This window comes from Oncorhynchus mykiss, chromosome 18, assembly GCF_057628025.1.
Source record: "Oncorhynchus mykiss isolate SJ-2025 chromosome 18, ASM5762802v1, whole genome shotgun sequence".
NCBI lineage: Eukaryota > Metazoa > Chordata > Actinopteri > Salmoniformes > Salmonidae > Oncorhynchus > Oncorhynchus mykiss.
This window is the reverse complement of record NC_143039.1, coordinates 69,572,216-69,589,001: the sequence shown is the minus strand read 5'-3', so window position 1 is coordinate 69,589,001 and position 16,786 is coordinate 69,572,216. Positions and strand designations below refer to the sequence as shown.

The following is a 16,786-nucleotide window of genomic DNA, read 5'->3' as shown; positions in this document are numbered from 1 at the left end:
AATATTGGCCAATGACTAGTATGAGTGTTAGTGATTTCAATACAAATCCTGGCACAATATTGGCCAAATCAATCCACGAGAGCAAACCTAACCCACAAACCAGGAAGAGAGGATATTCAAAAAAACAACTGATTAGGTGGAAGAGGAAATGTAGGGTTAACGGCTAGAAATGCTAGACGGTTTATAAAATGACCTGGCATTTGATTCATGGCCATACATTGTGATAAACAACATAACACTTCAACAGCTGAGATGACTCCAACAGCTGAGGTACAAATATCTAGAGCCCAGGCTAGAACATACAGCCATTATCTAGAACATGCGTATCACTCAGCTGTACTGTCTACTTCTGTTCCCCCACGGTCACGGTTGTCATTGTTCGTATTGTAATCTAGAACATCGCATACAGCATTGCTTTGAAGACAATGTCAACTCTTCTCAAATCACATTTCATTCACAATGCTTTCAGAGTCCAACCATAGCTAAAACATTGACCGTTTCTGAGCCAGAAACCTTCTGTGACCATGTAGAGTGAAGCCATGAATGTTTAACCAGCTCAGACAGCAGTGCAGTACACTGTATCCACTGGACTGGGCTGAGACCCAAATGGCACCCTATTGCCTATATAGTGCAATACTTTTGACCAGAGCCCATTTGTCAAATGTAGTGCTTAAGAGACCTATGGGCCCTGGCCAAAAGTAGTGCACTACATAGGGAATAGGGTGTAATTTCAGGCAAAGGCTCTGATAGAGCGCTGTGTGAGAGTGTGTGATAGAAACACAGGTGTGCAGTGTAGCACAGCACGGCCCTGACAGAGACTGATCTATAATCCACCACTTTGTGATGGCTCTCGTCTGGGGCCGAGATGAGCAGGAAAACCCACATCCCTGGTTGCATTTATTTCAGAGGTTTTGAGTTCACCCTCCCTGACCCGGCGATGCAAAAGAGAATGAAGAGCGAGACTCAAACAAAACACACTTCAGACGCCTCAGGGAACACCAGTTTTAATTATAAAGAAATACTTGTAGCAGACAAAGTTGTTGTGAAAAGCAGTCAGAAGGTTTTACAATTCAAACGAGGTTAAAAAAAAGTATCATATATCGTAACACTAGTCTGATGTCATTGACAGTAGTCCTCCGGAACCTCAACAGGACATTCACTGCGAACACTCAGAGAGATTTACACATATACTTATAGGACAGGGTCCTTCTGGGGGCCCACAACAGCTTTGTTCTCCATAGTTGTTTCTATTGGCAAGTTCCTTCTCTGGATATACAGTATATTTTGTCACATGGGATGTCTGAAGTGTCCAAGCATTAGTGGTTCCACTCTTATGCGCTGCTATGAGGCAGCTGTACAGAACAGCTACAGAGACGGAAATGGGCTTTCCTGCCCAGTCCAGATGACATGATTTTACAGTCTCAGTTTCACTGAGAGAGAGAGAGAGAGAGATTATGGCTGTGTGGTTGGTGTTCTCTTAGCTTGGACAAATACTAACATGGCTACTAAACATGTGGATAATATGCATGAAATCAGGCACTTGATTGATTCTTCCCTCAGGGATAGCTATCAGAGGACAGGGGAGGAGTCTGGGAAGCTTCTTAAATACACACATCTCAAAATCAGCCTCTGTTGGTCATTTGTTTTCAGGTGAGGCTGCAGGTTAAAACAAGCTGTGGTCAGGTACTTCAATGTGGTCTGGCTCAAGTCACACCATGTTCCCTACATAGTGCTCCACCCACATAGGGGCCCTGTTCAAAAGTAGTGCACCGTCTCGGGAATAGGGTGCCATTTGAGATGTAACCGGAGGTATCCCTATTTCCTATATAGTGCACAGCTTTTGTCACTATATAGGGAATATGGAGTAATTTGACGTAACCAAGGTAACAGTAGAGATGGTTTAGGTGAAGAGGCGGATGGTGGCGTCAGCCCCTGAGGAGAACACCCAGGGCTGGGTGGGGTGGAAGGTCACGTCTAGGACCCCCAGGTCGTGTGTGATCTGGTGACCCTTGAGTACCTTGACTGGAACAATGAGAGGGTTCTGGAGCAGGTCACTGTGAGAGAAAGAGAGGGGTATGGGGAAGAGGGAGAGATAACGAAAGAAAGATGGATGGATAGAGAGATGAGTTATGACATCAGAACACTGCAGAAGATGGAACACAGCTGTTGTGGGTTATACTGTCTAAATAAAAAGGTAGAATACAGGAAACAGTCTGTACAATAGGCATCCACATTTCGGCGAGTTGGAAACGGGCCAAAAAACCCATTCCATCTTTGGTTGTAATTTAAAGAGAACTAATTAGAGGGAGACTGGTGAAGGGGTTGGATGGAGAGATGTGTTGCCCTTACGCTTCATTACCCTTACTAAAATAGATGTTTATGACCTAACTGGCTCTATGGTTGTGGATATGTGATGGAGGACAGCCAAAAATGGGTTCAGAGACATTGAGAGAGAGAGCGAGACTTGAGAGACAGACAGAAGAGAGAAGTGAGGAAGATTAAAGAGAGAGAGAAGAGGTAATATTGTATTGTACAGTAGGTGTGACGACTCACTTGTAGACCATGCCGTGACAGATGATCACACTGCCATCATCAGCACCAGAGGCGAATAGGGGGTAGTGTTTGTGATAGGCCACGCCCCTCAAAGCCTTCTTGTGGTGCCTGGGACAAAACAGACAAAAAAAACAACTTTAGAACCACTAAAACACAGATCTTACGAATAACCATCATTTAACAAAAACCCATGGTCAGAAAATATGATTCATTGTCAATAATTCCAAATGAATAAGTGAATGGATGGTGTTCACTCACCGCAGCATCTTGTAGGGTTTGGTGGAGAGGTCCAGATCAAACCAGGCCAGTCGGCAGTCATAGCTGCCACAGATCAGGTTATCACCTGACCAGGAAGATTAAGGAGGGAAATGTAGAGATGGGTCAGAACAACTCAATATCCTGGATTCTCTAAGTAGCCGTAGATCAAAACGTATTTAAACAATTTGATCCAATATGACGGTGGTCCAGATATTCCACTCATCTCAGACTTCTCTATCGATCATATTAACACTTTGAATTCTTGAGAATGAACTTCAAATCAAACTTTATTGAAAGTGCATTTCACCTTCACTCCACACCCTTTACAGTACAACATAATTCTTCTCTGAGGGTGACCTGTGACCTCTGGCGCGGCACTAACCTCCAGGGTGAATGGCCATGCTGGAGATCCACTTGCAGTTGGTCATCAGCTTCTTGGTCAGCTCTTGCTTGATGAGGTTGTAGACGCGCACGTAGCGCTGCGTGGCCACGAAGAAGTAGGGCCGCAGCGGGTGGAAGGAGACGCACTGCACCAGGCCCTTGTTCTTGCGGAAGGGGTTCTGCGTCCGCCGCTTGCTCACCTGGTGGATGAGCACCTGCAGGTTGCTGCTGTTGTCAGGCATGACGCTGGCCAGGTAGTCACCCTTACCATGCCAAACTACCTGCTTCACTGCCTGGAGGAGAGAGGAAAAAGGAGAGAGCGAGAGGGAGGGAGGAGCGAGCGAGAGGGAGAAGGAGAGAGAGGAGAGGGAGAAGGAGAGAGAGAAAAGGAAGGAAGGAAGCAGGGAGGGGAGGGAGAAAAGGAAGGAAGCAGGGAGGGGGGAGAAAAGGAAGGAAGCAGGGAGGAGAAAAGGAAGGAAGCAGGGAGGAGAAAAGGAAGGAAGCAGGGAGTGGGAGAGAGGGATAAAAAGAGAAAGCAGGAGGAGATATTACTACTTACTATACACTATTATAGTTACACATTATAATACATGTTTTATAGTGCATCTAGGACTACAGCTAAGGTACATTAATCCAATGATAACCTCTCCAGACACTTGAAAATCTCCCTGCAGTTATTTTAGCTTCTATTAGTATTGTAGGCTTTCCAAATGCCATAAGCATTCTGTGACAATAAATTATTTGTTTTAATTGAGGAAAAAAAATAGAGAACTCTTATATTTCTTTCCATTTACTTGAGGAAAAAGGTTAACCACAATCTACTACATTTTTGCCAATCCTGAAAGGCATCCAAGCTACAGCTCACATGTTAGAACGTTTGTGTCTTTACCCCAGTAAACCTATGTCTGATCGTCATCACAGGGGTTCCCAGTATCTCCATTGGAATATGTTTCTATCTGGTATTCGGAGGTCCCTGTGACTTAAACCTTGGTCAGGTTCCTAGGGAGGTACTAGATAAACCTTGGTCAGGTTCCTAGGGAGGTACTAAGGATAAACCTTGGTCAGGTTCCTAGGGAGGTGCTAAGGATAAACCTTGGGCAGGTTCCTAGGGAGGTACTAAGGATAAACCTTGGTCAGGTTCCTAGGGAGGTACTAAGGATGAAGCTTGGTCAGGTTCCTAGGGAGGTACTAAGGATAAACCTTGGTCAGGTTCCTAGGGAGGTACTAGATAAACTTTGGGCAGGTTCCTAGGGAGGTACTAGATAAACTTTGGGCAGGTTCCTAGGGAGGTACTAGATAAACATTGGGCACCTCCCTAGGAACCTGCCCAAGGTTTAAGGATAGACTTTACCTTGAGGAAGGTTAGGAAAGGGTACTAACTTTAAAGTGATAAGGGTTGGGTGGGAGTGAATGAGTAAATGAGTTGGGTTAGGTAGGGACTTAACATGGATTGGGAGTGTTTCAGGGCCTTACTTTGGGGTGGGTGAGGCAGGGCTTTCCTTCAGACAATGAGGACAGATTTTTTACTTGTCCCCAAAAGCTCAAGTAACACCATGTTAACATCATTGTATGATGCAATGAACCCCTTAAAATGCATTACTATATTTTATAACATAAAGAATAAGACAAAATGTAGGCTAAACTCTGCCTTTAGGATCTTTGCATATTCAAGCCTGCCTCAAAATACAACACTGCCCCTTTAATAAGGCTCTCCTGGAGGATGGTTGGGCAGCCTATAAAATATTGAAACATTTACAACCAAAATTATTTTAATATCTTTATAACATAATTCCCTCCTGGGCTCAGAATTAATGGTGTCCAGTCGTCCTTTTTTGGGGTCTACGGGAAAAAAACTGCCTCAGATCCAAAATTCATACAACCACTGCACATAGGAAATGTGGGGTGGGGTGGGGTGAGGGTTAGTCTGTGAGGGTAGGTTCAGGACTCTTACCTTGGGGTGGGGTGAGGGTTAGTCTGTGAGGGTAGGTTCAGGACTCTTACCTTGGGGTGGGTGAGGGTGAGGCGGTGGCCATTGTCGTGCTCCGGGCCCTCAGACAGAGCCCACGTAACAGCCTGCTCCTTGTCCTCCTCTGGGGGCTCATAGGAGGTAATCAGCTGGTCTGTGGAGCTCACCACCAGCCTGTCTCCCAGACCTGGGTTCAACAGAAGCACTGTACTCTCACTGAGGGAGAGAGGGGGGAGGGAGTGATAGGGAGAAAGAGACCAAGGGAGAAAGAGACCAAGAGAGAAAGAGTCAGAGTGACAGTGGACTATAGGACCCTACAGGGTTATCTAGAAGTTAGGTTGCTAAAGTCACATCAGTAAAGAGGAAAAGTTCTCTCAATGTTTGTTGACAGGGGCATCAGTAGTACCACATACTAACAATTATAAACTGGTTGCAGTGGTTATTGGTTAACCTCTGAAACTACACTATGAAATCATTCGGTCTGTGAACACATACAAAGTATACTGTATGTTCAGTGATGAAGACACAGAGGAGAACTCAGGACATAGGAAAGAGTGGAGCAACCATTAGGAGGAAAGAGACTGTTGGAGGAGGAGACTTACAAGCACACAGCCACCAGGCAGACGGCCGGGTTGGGGTTCCACGCCACGCTCTTCACAGCGCCGCCCACTTCCAGCGTCTTCATGCATCGCCCCGTGTTGACCTCCCAGAGGCGCACCGTACAGTCGTCTGAGCCTGGAGGGAGAGAGAGGGGTCAAAGGTCAGACCACCAGAGACAACAGGGGGCCCATAACAGCAGTGTGTGTGACTGTGTGTGCCCTGGCAGAAAGTGTGGTCTCTGGACACCAGGCCTCGTTGAGTTACCACAGCGTGAAAGTGTTAAAGTAGCCTATAAATAAACCGGGAGAGCTCAGAGGCTAGCAGGCGGACTAACCTATATGAGAGGGGATCACAAACTAATGGCACAGGGGTAGAGGGGGATTGGACCTGGTTTGTGTCACAGCTTAGACAGGGGTTAGTTTATGGGAGACTGCACACGCGTTCTAACTGGTATCCTGTTCCATACGTAGGGTACTACTTCAGACCCTATGGGCCCTGGTCAACAATAGTTCCCTATATAGAGAATAGGGTGCCATTTGGGAAGCAGCCTGTGTTGATTAATAATAATAATAATGTGATACACAGTAATAGTAGGAGAAGTTCAGACATTACGTCAGGGTAATGTAGCTCATCTTTATATAGCAAAAATAGAACGTACGCCTCTTAAATACATTATCAATTAACTGTGTGTGTGTGTGTGTGTGTGTGTGTGTCTGTCTGTTTATAAGCAGCCATACAGAGGGACGGTACAGATTTCCTGGGCTGCCCGCTGCTCATCAGAGTGAAAACAGACGCTCTTCCTGAACGCAGCTCTCGCTCACTCGCTCTGCCTCTCCTCTCCAACTGCCTGTGAAACCACCGCCGCTGCCTGACACATCATTGGCCGATCTGGACCCACTAAGGCTGCGCTCCAATTCCCTACATCGTACATGTGTATGGGCTGCTCTGGTAAAAAGTAGTGCACTATGTAGGGAATAGGATGCCATTTGGGACTAATGCCTTCTGGGAGTGTATGCAGTATCACTGGAGAGCACTGCCAAAAGATAATTTGCATTCAGGTTGACATGTTTTTCTTTGTCATAATGTGTCTACTAGCCATGGAGCAGTCATATTCAAATAGATCTTTCTAGAATCTTTGGCAACCTCCTGTACTGGTCTGCTTTTGCTGTTTGGTTTGCCACCACACCTCTGTTAGGAGCCAACGGAGCACTGACAGTTCTAATATACCTTTTCTTTGGACAATACTTTGGCATGAATGAACCCCTGCTTATGTTTGTCTCCCTTTTCCTGTTAGGGGGTTTGTTGAGAAAGAGTGAAAAAAGAGAGGTCCCAATCAATACCACATCTCTCCTTACTGCTGGCACACAATAAGGAAAACTGTGAACCCGCAGGCACTACGCAAACCAACCACCTTCGAAAACACCACAGACGCTATGCTACTCCAACATATGAGCAGGAGGCAGTAGAAGTCACATAAAAGGTCTTATTTTTACTTTTATACCTGCATGCTCCATAAACAGGGGGGGGGGGGGGGGGGGAAGAGGCTCCAGACCGGAGGGTGGAGTGTAATAACTCGAAAAACCATAATCACTTTTTAAGTACTGAGCCCTGCGGCAGCGACAGATATAGAACTGGAGGGACAGGCCCGACCCGGCGGTGAGGTTGTGTCCAGCTTGCGGTTTAGAGAGAGAGAGAGTATGAGCGCGAGACCAGTCGTCTGGCAGCGCATAGCTGTGGTTCAGCCGGTGGATTGGCCGAAGGGTCGAGGGAGTCGCATGTGGACACATTGGAAACTCAACACTTGTGTTTGAGGAGAGGGAGAGGTCTAAGGCTGTAAAACTGGGTTAAGAAGGCTCCTCTTCTTTTCTATTGAGGGGACTTCCTTCAATTATAGATCAATGTCAATGGTTTACTTTGAAAAACATAACTGGGGCAGATCCAAGAGTTTGGAGTGAGCTTATACTCACCTACTTGAGAATACGACAAGGATATATTTTTTTTTTTTGGGGGGGGGGGGGGGGGGGGGCTATGGACATCAATCTGACATAAATACAAGGCTGTGTCACTGAGCAGGTTAAGAACATTTAGCAAAATTAGATAATAAAACTAAAACATACGCGTGGTTTGTAACATCAGAGCACAGTTCAAGGCACAGTGGACGAGTGCAAACCACAATGTAAGTCAACAGACAGGAGACGATCAACTGACTCCAGGCGGTGGGAATGACGGACGGAGGACTTTCTAGGGCACCTTGGCTTGAAAGCCATGTAGCAACAGCATTATTCTTCTACCGAGAATCAATATAGCGGATTTTTGACAGGGTCGTTAGCATTGGGGCGTCAGATTTTTTCGTTGTTGCCCAAACCTAACTCAAATTCTTGATATCAGATTAAAACGAGGCTACAGTGTGACAATTAGGCTCATTTGGACTGAATGCATTTGTAGGGGCAAAAATGTATTCAATTCACAATGCATCACTCTCACAACACGATGTGCTGACAACGCTAACATCTTCACAGACGAATCTTAAGCGCAACAGTAGTAGCTAGGTAGTAATACGTTAGAAGGCTAGTAGTTATATATAACGTTATATGGCTATAGTAGGTTTAAATCAAAGCACAAACAAATAAGCTAGTGAACGTCATTGGCTGACATTATAGCCAGTTAGGAACACCAAAGGTTTGGAAAACTGACATGCTGCTAATTTATAATACATTCACACACCAGAACAGACGTGTCGCTGTTTGAAGATCCATTGATTCAGTACGATCCCTCTGTCAATGACATTTTCTTGTTGTCACTATATTTCAAATTAGCAGACTTACCAACACAGCGTCAAGTTACTTTTCAATGTGTTCCATGAAAACCTGTAACTTAGTCACTTTCCACAAGTAAAAATTAGCAGGTTGCACAAGAAGCATCCAGGTAAAACATAAATGATAATTCCTTGACCTGTAGCCCCCCCCCCCCCCCAAAAAAAACGGCATGCTTGCTAACTTGGTTAGATATGTGATAAAATGAAACAGTTTCCAACAAATCAACTGGTTGCCGTTTTTTTTTTTTTTTTTAACCAAGCAAGAGAAATAAACGTTCAATCAGTACGGAGTGAATGAACAAACACTTTGTCATCACCGGACTGTCCATTTAAATAGTGTTAAAAGTAGACGTAGCCATAACATGGTTTGTAACGGTGAGCATCACCACCGTGGGTTCGTTAACCTGGCTATTTTGACCCCCGTTCCCGATACACACACAGGCGGGCACATGCAAAAAAAAAAAAAAAAATGTAATGCACGGTCTCCGCTTATTTTAATTTACTATGTGTCTCTTAAAAGTGTGATGTGTACTAGTACGCACGTCTTGCTACTACGGAGGACAGAACAGTGGACACCAGCTCTCAAACTCTCAAGACGTTGTCCTCATCCGTCAGATACACACCATCCCTACGGTACAAATGCACGAGATAAATTGCACAGGTTGTAAACAATCCTTTTCAGGCGCCACTTTCTGTCATTTGAGAAGCTAAGAAACGTGTCAAGTTGGCCCAAGTGGAGCTGACAAACGACCTATGCTTATTAATAAGCACACAGTACGTTGCACACTATCAGTATGTATGGTCTGTTCCAAATCTGTGAGTACTCCCATCTGTTTTCATATTTGTACTGCCATTTGGGAATTTGTGCTCTTTTAGTGGAGTTGGACAGCTGTGGAAAGGGGGAGACTTAGTCAGTTGTACAACTGAATGCATTCAACTGAAATGTGTCTTCTGCATTTAACCCAACTCCTCTGAATCAGAGAGGTGCGGGGGGCTGCCTTAATCAACATCCACGCCATCGACGCCCAGGGAACACTGGGTTATCTGCCTTGCTCAGGGACATAACATATTTGTACTGTTACTGACCCTATGCTCCTACCCACCAGGCTACCTGCCACTGTGTACAGCATTACTAAGCACGTTTGTAGATAAAGGATTTACAACACCTATCCATTGTCAATTTTGTAAATATGTATTGTTTTGTACTTGTCTAATGACTTTATTAGTGTGTCAGGAGTTACCAAAATTGCTATTGATGAGCCACAGGTTTTTGCAGGATTTTTTTGTTCAAGCCCAGTGCTACCACACCTGATTCTACTACTCGGCTGTTCACGGAGACCTCGGCTGTTCACGGAGACCTCGGCTGTTCACGGAGACCTCGGCTGTTCACGGAGACCTCGGCTGTTCACGGAGACCTCGGCTGTTCACGGAGACCATCCCTGAATTGTACAGTGCCGTCGGAAAGTATTCAGACCCTTTGACTTTTTCCACATTGTGACATTACAGCTTTATTCTAAAATATAGTACATTGTTTTTTACCCCTCAAATCTTCATAATACCCCATAAAAACAAATTTTAAAAAATGTAGCACTGAAATCTTACACTTACATTAGTATTCAGACCCTTTACTCAGTACCTTGGCAGCGATTACAACCTTAAGTCTTCTTGGGTATGACTTTACGAGCTTGTAAAGCTGTATTTGGGGAGTTTCTCCCATTCTTCTCTGCAGATCCTCTCAAACTCTCAGGTTGGATGGAGAGCATCTCTGCACAGCTAGTTTCAGGTCTCTCCAGAGATGTCCGATCGGGTTTAAGTCCGGGCTCTGGCTGAGCCACTCAAGGACATTCAGAGACTTGTCCCGCGGCCATTCCTGCGTTGTTGTGTTGGCTGTGTGCTTAGGGTCGTTGTTCAGTTGGAAGGTGAACCTTTGCCCCAGTCTGAGGTCCTGAGAAATCTGGAGCGGGTTTTCATCAAGGATGTCGCTATACTTTGCTCCGTTCATCTTTCCCTTGATCCCGACTAGTCTCCCAGTCCCTGCTGCAGAAAAACATTACCACAGCATGATGCTGCCACCTCCATGTTTCACCGTAGGGATGGTGCCAGGTTTCCTCCAGATGGAGACCACTGTGTGCTTGGGGACCTTCAATGCTGCAGAAATGTGCTTGGTACCTTTCCCCAGATCTGTGCCTTGACACAATCCTGTCACGGAGCTCTACGGACAATTCCTTCGACCTCATGTCTTGGTTTTTGCTATGACATGCACTGTCAACTGAGGGATCTTTATATAGACAGGTGTGTGCCTTTCCAAATCATGTCCAATCAATTGAATTTACCACAGGTGGACTCCAATCAAGTTGTAGAAACATCAAGGATGATCAATGGAAATAGGATGCACCTGAGCACAATTTCAAGTCTCATAGCAAAGGGCCTGAATACTTATGTAAATAAGGTATTTTTCTTGTTTTTAATAAATTTGCTAAAATCTGTTTTCGCTTTGTCATTTACTGTTTGGCTTACATTTTTTTTGTTTTTTTTGTTTACCTTTAAAATCAGTAGTTAATGAAATAAATACATATAACTACATTATTTCTGTTGCCATTTGTTGTATAATCCAGTTTTTTTTCTGGATCAAAAAGGGCCTTAGGTGGTGGGCGGTGGCAGTGGGTGCAGCCTTTATCAGTTTTATAGTGCATTTCCTGAAATTCTACACGTTCTACCACGTAGCCGCAATTCTATGCATTTTCCCATGGCTAATGCGGTGTTCTTTTGCTGAAACGTAAAAATCAACACGGTTAAATTAATTGTTTTTTAAATGTAATTCCTCTGATTGTTTAGCTTTTATTTTGGTGAATCTTATAAAACAATATATAGGTCCATTTTCTTTTCTACATACTTTTGTTTTTTTTGTCTTAAGTTTACACTGAAAGTGTTTTTCCATAACAATGTCGGCTTAGGCGGGCAGCCCAATGGTTTATATGGCAGACAAATCCCTGGTATCATCACCTTCCAATGTAAAAACCATGGACATTAAAAACAGAAGTAGGCATTGGTCTGAAGCTGAAAAATAAAAGGACATTTTACATGAGCACCACCCATGTGCTACGAAAAGTTTTCAAAGACACAGCTTTGACCCACAGTAGCTATGTTGGTATATTGTACTTCCAACCATGTGTAGGCAGGTTCCTTTGGGTGGTGGACCATTCTTGATAGACATGAAAAACCCAGTAGCGTTGCAGTTCTTGACACAAACCGGTTCGCCTGGCACCTACTACCATACCCCATTCAAAGGCACTTAAATACATTTGTCTTGCCCATTCACCCTTCATGTCTCAAGGCATAAAAATATTTTATTAACCTCTCTCCTCCCCTTCATCTACACTGATTTGAGTGGATTTATCAAGTGACATAAGGGATCATAGCATTCACATGGTCAGTCTGTCATAGAAAGCGCAAGTGTTCTTAATGTTTTGTACATCTCTGACAAGGACCCTCACAGAAACAGTCAACTAACTCACAAAAACATGACAATCAGTTTGTTATGGTACCATCTTGGTAGTGGTGCCGCTGGTGGGTGTCATTTCCCTCTGGTTCTCAGGGCTGTGTTCTTCCTGTTGTGACCTCACAGAGGCCTCTGTCCCTGGGCTGCCCGCCTGGCACGGACCACTCACATGTCCACAACCAGCCCAGATAATTTGCAGTTATGTTCCAAAGCAACACTTGTGTGTTCTTTTACAAGAATGACTAGCTATATTCAGCTGGGTTTGATGTTGTGGATAGGAGAAAGAGAGAGAAGGGGATTAACTAGGGGAGTTAACCTAACCTTTGTGTCTATGATGGCACATGTCCTTCAAAACAAAATGTGAGGGGCCAGCTCTGGCCCAACCAGATGTGGTTAGTGAAAGGCAGGCTACATTTCTATGAGACAAACCTGTTCCATACATAGGATTCCGTAGTTCCATAAAAAGCCAGTGACATTCTAATCCCAACCCGACCAGCGTGTGGAGGAAGGCATTCCGTCCTTCCCGGTCATAACCACCAGGGAAGGGTTGAAGGTTGAGTGTTCAGCCCTATCCAGAGTTCAGAGGGAACACCACCCGCAGGGCTGGAGCTGGAGGAGCTGCCACCACACCAAGTTACCCATTGTGGCCACATCATTAGTATGGAATGTGGAGCTGGGAACACCAGAACCCCAGTTTGTTTACTGCTGGGAGTGTGGGTGTGAATATACAGTACACAGAGTCAAGCCCGAGTCCAACCCAGGATGATCAGTACAATGTCCCACGTCTGTGTCTCATAACACTCTATTCCCTCCATCCGTGTTTTCCAACCCTGGTCCTCCAGTACCCCCAACACTGCACAGTTTCGTTGTACCCCTTGACAAACACACCTCATTCAACTCACTGAAGGCTTGATAATTAGTTGACAAGTTCAATCAAGTGTGCTTGTCCAGGGTTACAATAAAAATGTGTACTGTTGAGGGTACTCAAGGACCAGTGTTGGGAAACAGTGCCCTACACAGTGCACTACTTTTGACCAAAGCCCTGTGGTTGGTACCTATGGGCCCTGGTAAAATGTAGTACACTATATAGGGAAGAGGATTCCACTTGGGACTGAGACTATAACGGTTGTAAGAGGTTCGGAATGCCTCTAACAACAGTTAAAAAACAATTGGCATACTTATAAAGTGTATAAAAGTCACTCCAGTCCTGAAAGAAGAGAGGGCATGCTGGGTGTGGGGTAGGTCATCGTCATGTTTTACAGTTTTGGACGTCTCCAGAAGAATGTATGACACAACCGACAAATGATTTCACAGCATTACTTTGGTTTCCTGTTACAAGGGGGGGGGTTTTTGTTGATTTTTTTATATATATTTTTACATGGGGACATTGTCTGGCTGTGTTTTTACTGCTGTTGGCCTTGGTAGCTTCTTCGTAATAACATTTTCCAACTTTATCGTGGTTGAGTTAGTGAGTAGTGAGTACAGGCTTGGTGGGGTTGGCGTTAGCCCCCTGCGCTAGCTAGCACTACGCCAGACAGTCCCCTATTTGGAGACAGGGTGGGTCGAAGAAACAGCCATCATTAAAAATCACCACACACTGATATGGAATGAATTATCTGTCAACCCTCACACAATAGGAAAACAAATTGAAGAAGGGGAGAGCTGCAATTCCTGGGAGGTTGTCAACTGCCATTTTTACTGTGGGAAAGAGGGTTTTACGACTGGTTTAATATATTTTACAGCAATACAAAAGAGTGCCGCTGACTGTAGTGGTTTTGCATATGGGTCTTTATGAATCCTTTATTATGGACGGCTTAACAGATATTGCCACTAAATTGCTGCCAGGCAGCCTCGCTCACTCACTCTATCCTTCCTTCTTCACCTCCCTCTCCAGTCTTTCTCTGACTAGCCCACGTCACCCCTCTCCCACTCCTTCCTCGACTTGGAGGGCCTGGTACTAGTATGAACGGAAACATAATCAAAACAGGTGCTATTGCCACCATTTTGTAGTCGTCCCTGTAGGCGACTGACCCGTCAATTCAGTGCTGATATTAAACTACATACCATACAGTAAAACATCCCTACAGTATGACTATGGCTTGGGGAATAGAGATTTCCATGGCTGTCATAGAAGAGTAAGGCCAGGGAATAAAGTTCTTAAACAACATGTAGTGTTGGTCCCTTGTTTCATGAGCTGAAATAAAAGATCCCAGAAATGTTTCATATGCACAAAAAGTGTATTTCTCTCATTCTGTGCAAACATTTGTTTACCTCTCTGTTAGTGAGCATTTCTCCTTTGCCAAGATAATCCATCCACCTGACAGGTGTGGCATATCAAGAAGCTGATTCAACACCATGATCATTACACAGCTGCACCTTGTGATGGGGACAATAAAAGGCCACTCTAAAATGTGTTGTGTGACAAAACTGCACAATGCCACAGATGTCTCAAGTTGAAGGAGCGTGCAATTGGAATGCTGAGTGCAGGAATGTCCACCAGAGCTGTTGCCAGAGAATTGAATGTTAATTTCTCTACCATAAGCCGCCTCCGTCATTTTAGCGAATTCGGCAGTACGTCCAACCGGCCTCACAACCACAAACCACGTGTATGGCGTTGTATGGGTGAGCGGTTTTCTGATGTCAATGTTGTGAACAGAGTGCCCCATGGTGGCGGTGGGGTTATGTTATGGGCAGGCATAAGCTGACAAGGAACTCAATTGTATTTTATTGCTGACAATTTGAATGCACAGAGATACCGTGACGAGATCCTGAGGCCCATTGTCGTGCCATTTTCCGCGAAGGAGATGTGTTGCGCTGCAGGAGGGTATTGGTCACACCAGATACTGACTGGTTTTCTGATCCACACGCCTACCTTTTCTTTTTTAAAGGTATCTGTGACCAACAGATGCATATCTGTATTCCAAGTCATGTGAAGAAAAAAAATCTATCTATCTATATATATATATATATATATATATATATATATATATATATATATATATATATATATATATATATATATATATATATATATATATATATATATATATATATATATATATATATATATATATATATATATATATATATATATATATATATACACACACACACACACACACACATATATTTACATATGTGTATATACAGTGCCTTGCGAAAGTATTCGGCCCCCTTGAACTTTGCGACCTTTTGCCACATTTCAGGCTTCAAACATAAAGATATAAAACTGTATTTTTTTGTGAAGAATCAACAACAAGTAGGACACAATCATGAAGTGGAACGATATTTATTGGATATTTCAAACTTTTTTAACAAATCAAAAACTGAAAAATTGGGCGTGCAAAATTATTCAGCCCCTTTACTTTCAGTGCAGCAAACTCTCTCCAGAAGTTCAGTGAGGATCTCTGAATGATCCAATGTTGACCTAAATGACTAATGATGATAAATACAATCCACCTGTGTTTAATCAAGTCTCCGTATAAATGCACCTGCACTGTGATAGACTCAGAGGTCCGTTAAAAGCGCAGAGAGCATCATGAAGAACAAGGAACACACTAGGCAGGTCCGAGATACTGTTGTGAAGAAGTTTAAAGCCGGATTTGGAAACAAAAGATTTCCCAAGCTTTAAACATCCCAAGGAGCACTGTGCAAGCGATAATATTGAAATGGAAGGAGTATCAGACCACTGCAAATCTACCAAGACCTGGCCGTCCCTCTAAACTTTCAGCTCATACAAGGAGAAGACTGATCAGAGATGCAGCCAAGAGGCCCATGATCACTCTGGATGAACTGCAGAGATCTACAGCTGAGGTGGGAGACTCTGTCCATAGGACAACAAATCAGTCGTATATTGCACAAATCTGGCCTTTATGGAAGAGTGGCAAGAAGAAAGCAATTTCTTAAAGATATCCATAAAAAGTGTAGTTTACAGTTTGCCACAAGCCACCTGGGAGACACACCAAACATGTGGAAGAAGGTGCTCTGGTCAGATGAAACCAAAATTGAACTTTTTGGCAACAATGCAAAACGTTATGTTTGGCGTAAAAGCAACACAGCTGAACACACCATCCCCACTGTCAAACATGGTGGTGGCAGCATCATGGTTTGGGCCTGCTTTTCTTCAGCAGGGACAGGGAAGATGGTTAAAATTGATGGGAAGATGGATGGAGCCAAATACAGGACCATTCTGGAAGAAAACCTGATGGAGTCTGCAAAAGACCTGAGACTGGGATGGAGATTTGTCTTCCAACAAGACAATGATCCAAAACATAAAGCAAAATCTACAATGGAATGGTTCAAAAATAAACATATCCAGGTGTTAGAATGGCCAAGTCAAAGTCCAGACCTGAATCCAATCGAGAATCTGTGGAAATAACTGAAAACTGCTGTTCACAAATGCTCTCCATCCAACCTCACTGAGCTCGAGCTGTTTTGCAAGGAGGAATGGGAAAAAAATTCAGTCTCTCGATGTGCAAAACTGATAGAGACATACCCAAGCGACTTACAGCTGTAATCGCAGCAAAAGGTGGCGCTACAAAGTATTAACTTAAGGGGGCTGAATAATTTTGCACGCCCAATTTTTCAGTTTTATATCTTTATGTTTGAAGTCTGAAATGTGGCAAAAGGTCGCAAAGTTCAAGGGGGCCGAATACTTTCGCAAGGCACTGTATATATTTACACACACACACACACACACACACAATGAACTGTA

At 44.0% G+C, this 16,786-nt stretch overlaps 1 protein-coding gene across 2 annotated transcripts in view; it reads right to left on the bottom strand.

Moving 5' to 3' along the window:
* Positions 1–988: 988 nt before the first annotated feature.
* LOC110496665 (ribosome biogenesis protein bop1) overlaps positions 989–16,786 on the bottom strand; it is a 102,651-nt gene continuing 86,853 nt past the window's right edge. For both annotated transcript variants that reach the window (XM_036953457.2, XM_036953458.2), the window contains exons 11-16: positions 5,761–5,893; positions 5,194–5,374; positions 3,194–3,485; positions 2,812–2,896; positions 2,554–2,661; positions 989–2,054 (exon numbers count right to left, since the gene is read on the bottom strand). In XM_036953457.2, coding sequence (XP_036809352.2) covers positions 1,901–2,054; positions 2,554–2,661; positions 2,812–2,896; positions 3,194–3,485; positions 5,194–5,374; positions 5,761–5,893 — 953 coding nt within the window. In that variant the 3' untranslated portion in view covers positions 989–1,900. The remainder of the gene's footprint in view (positions 2,055–2,553; positions 2,662–2,811; positions 2,897–3,193; positions 3,486–5,193; positions 5,375–5,760; positions 5,894–16,786) is intronic.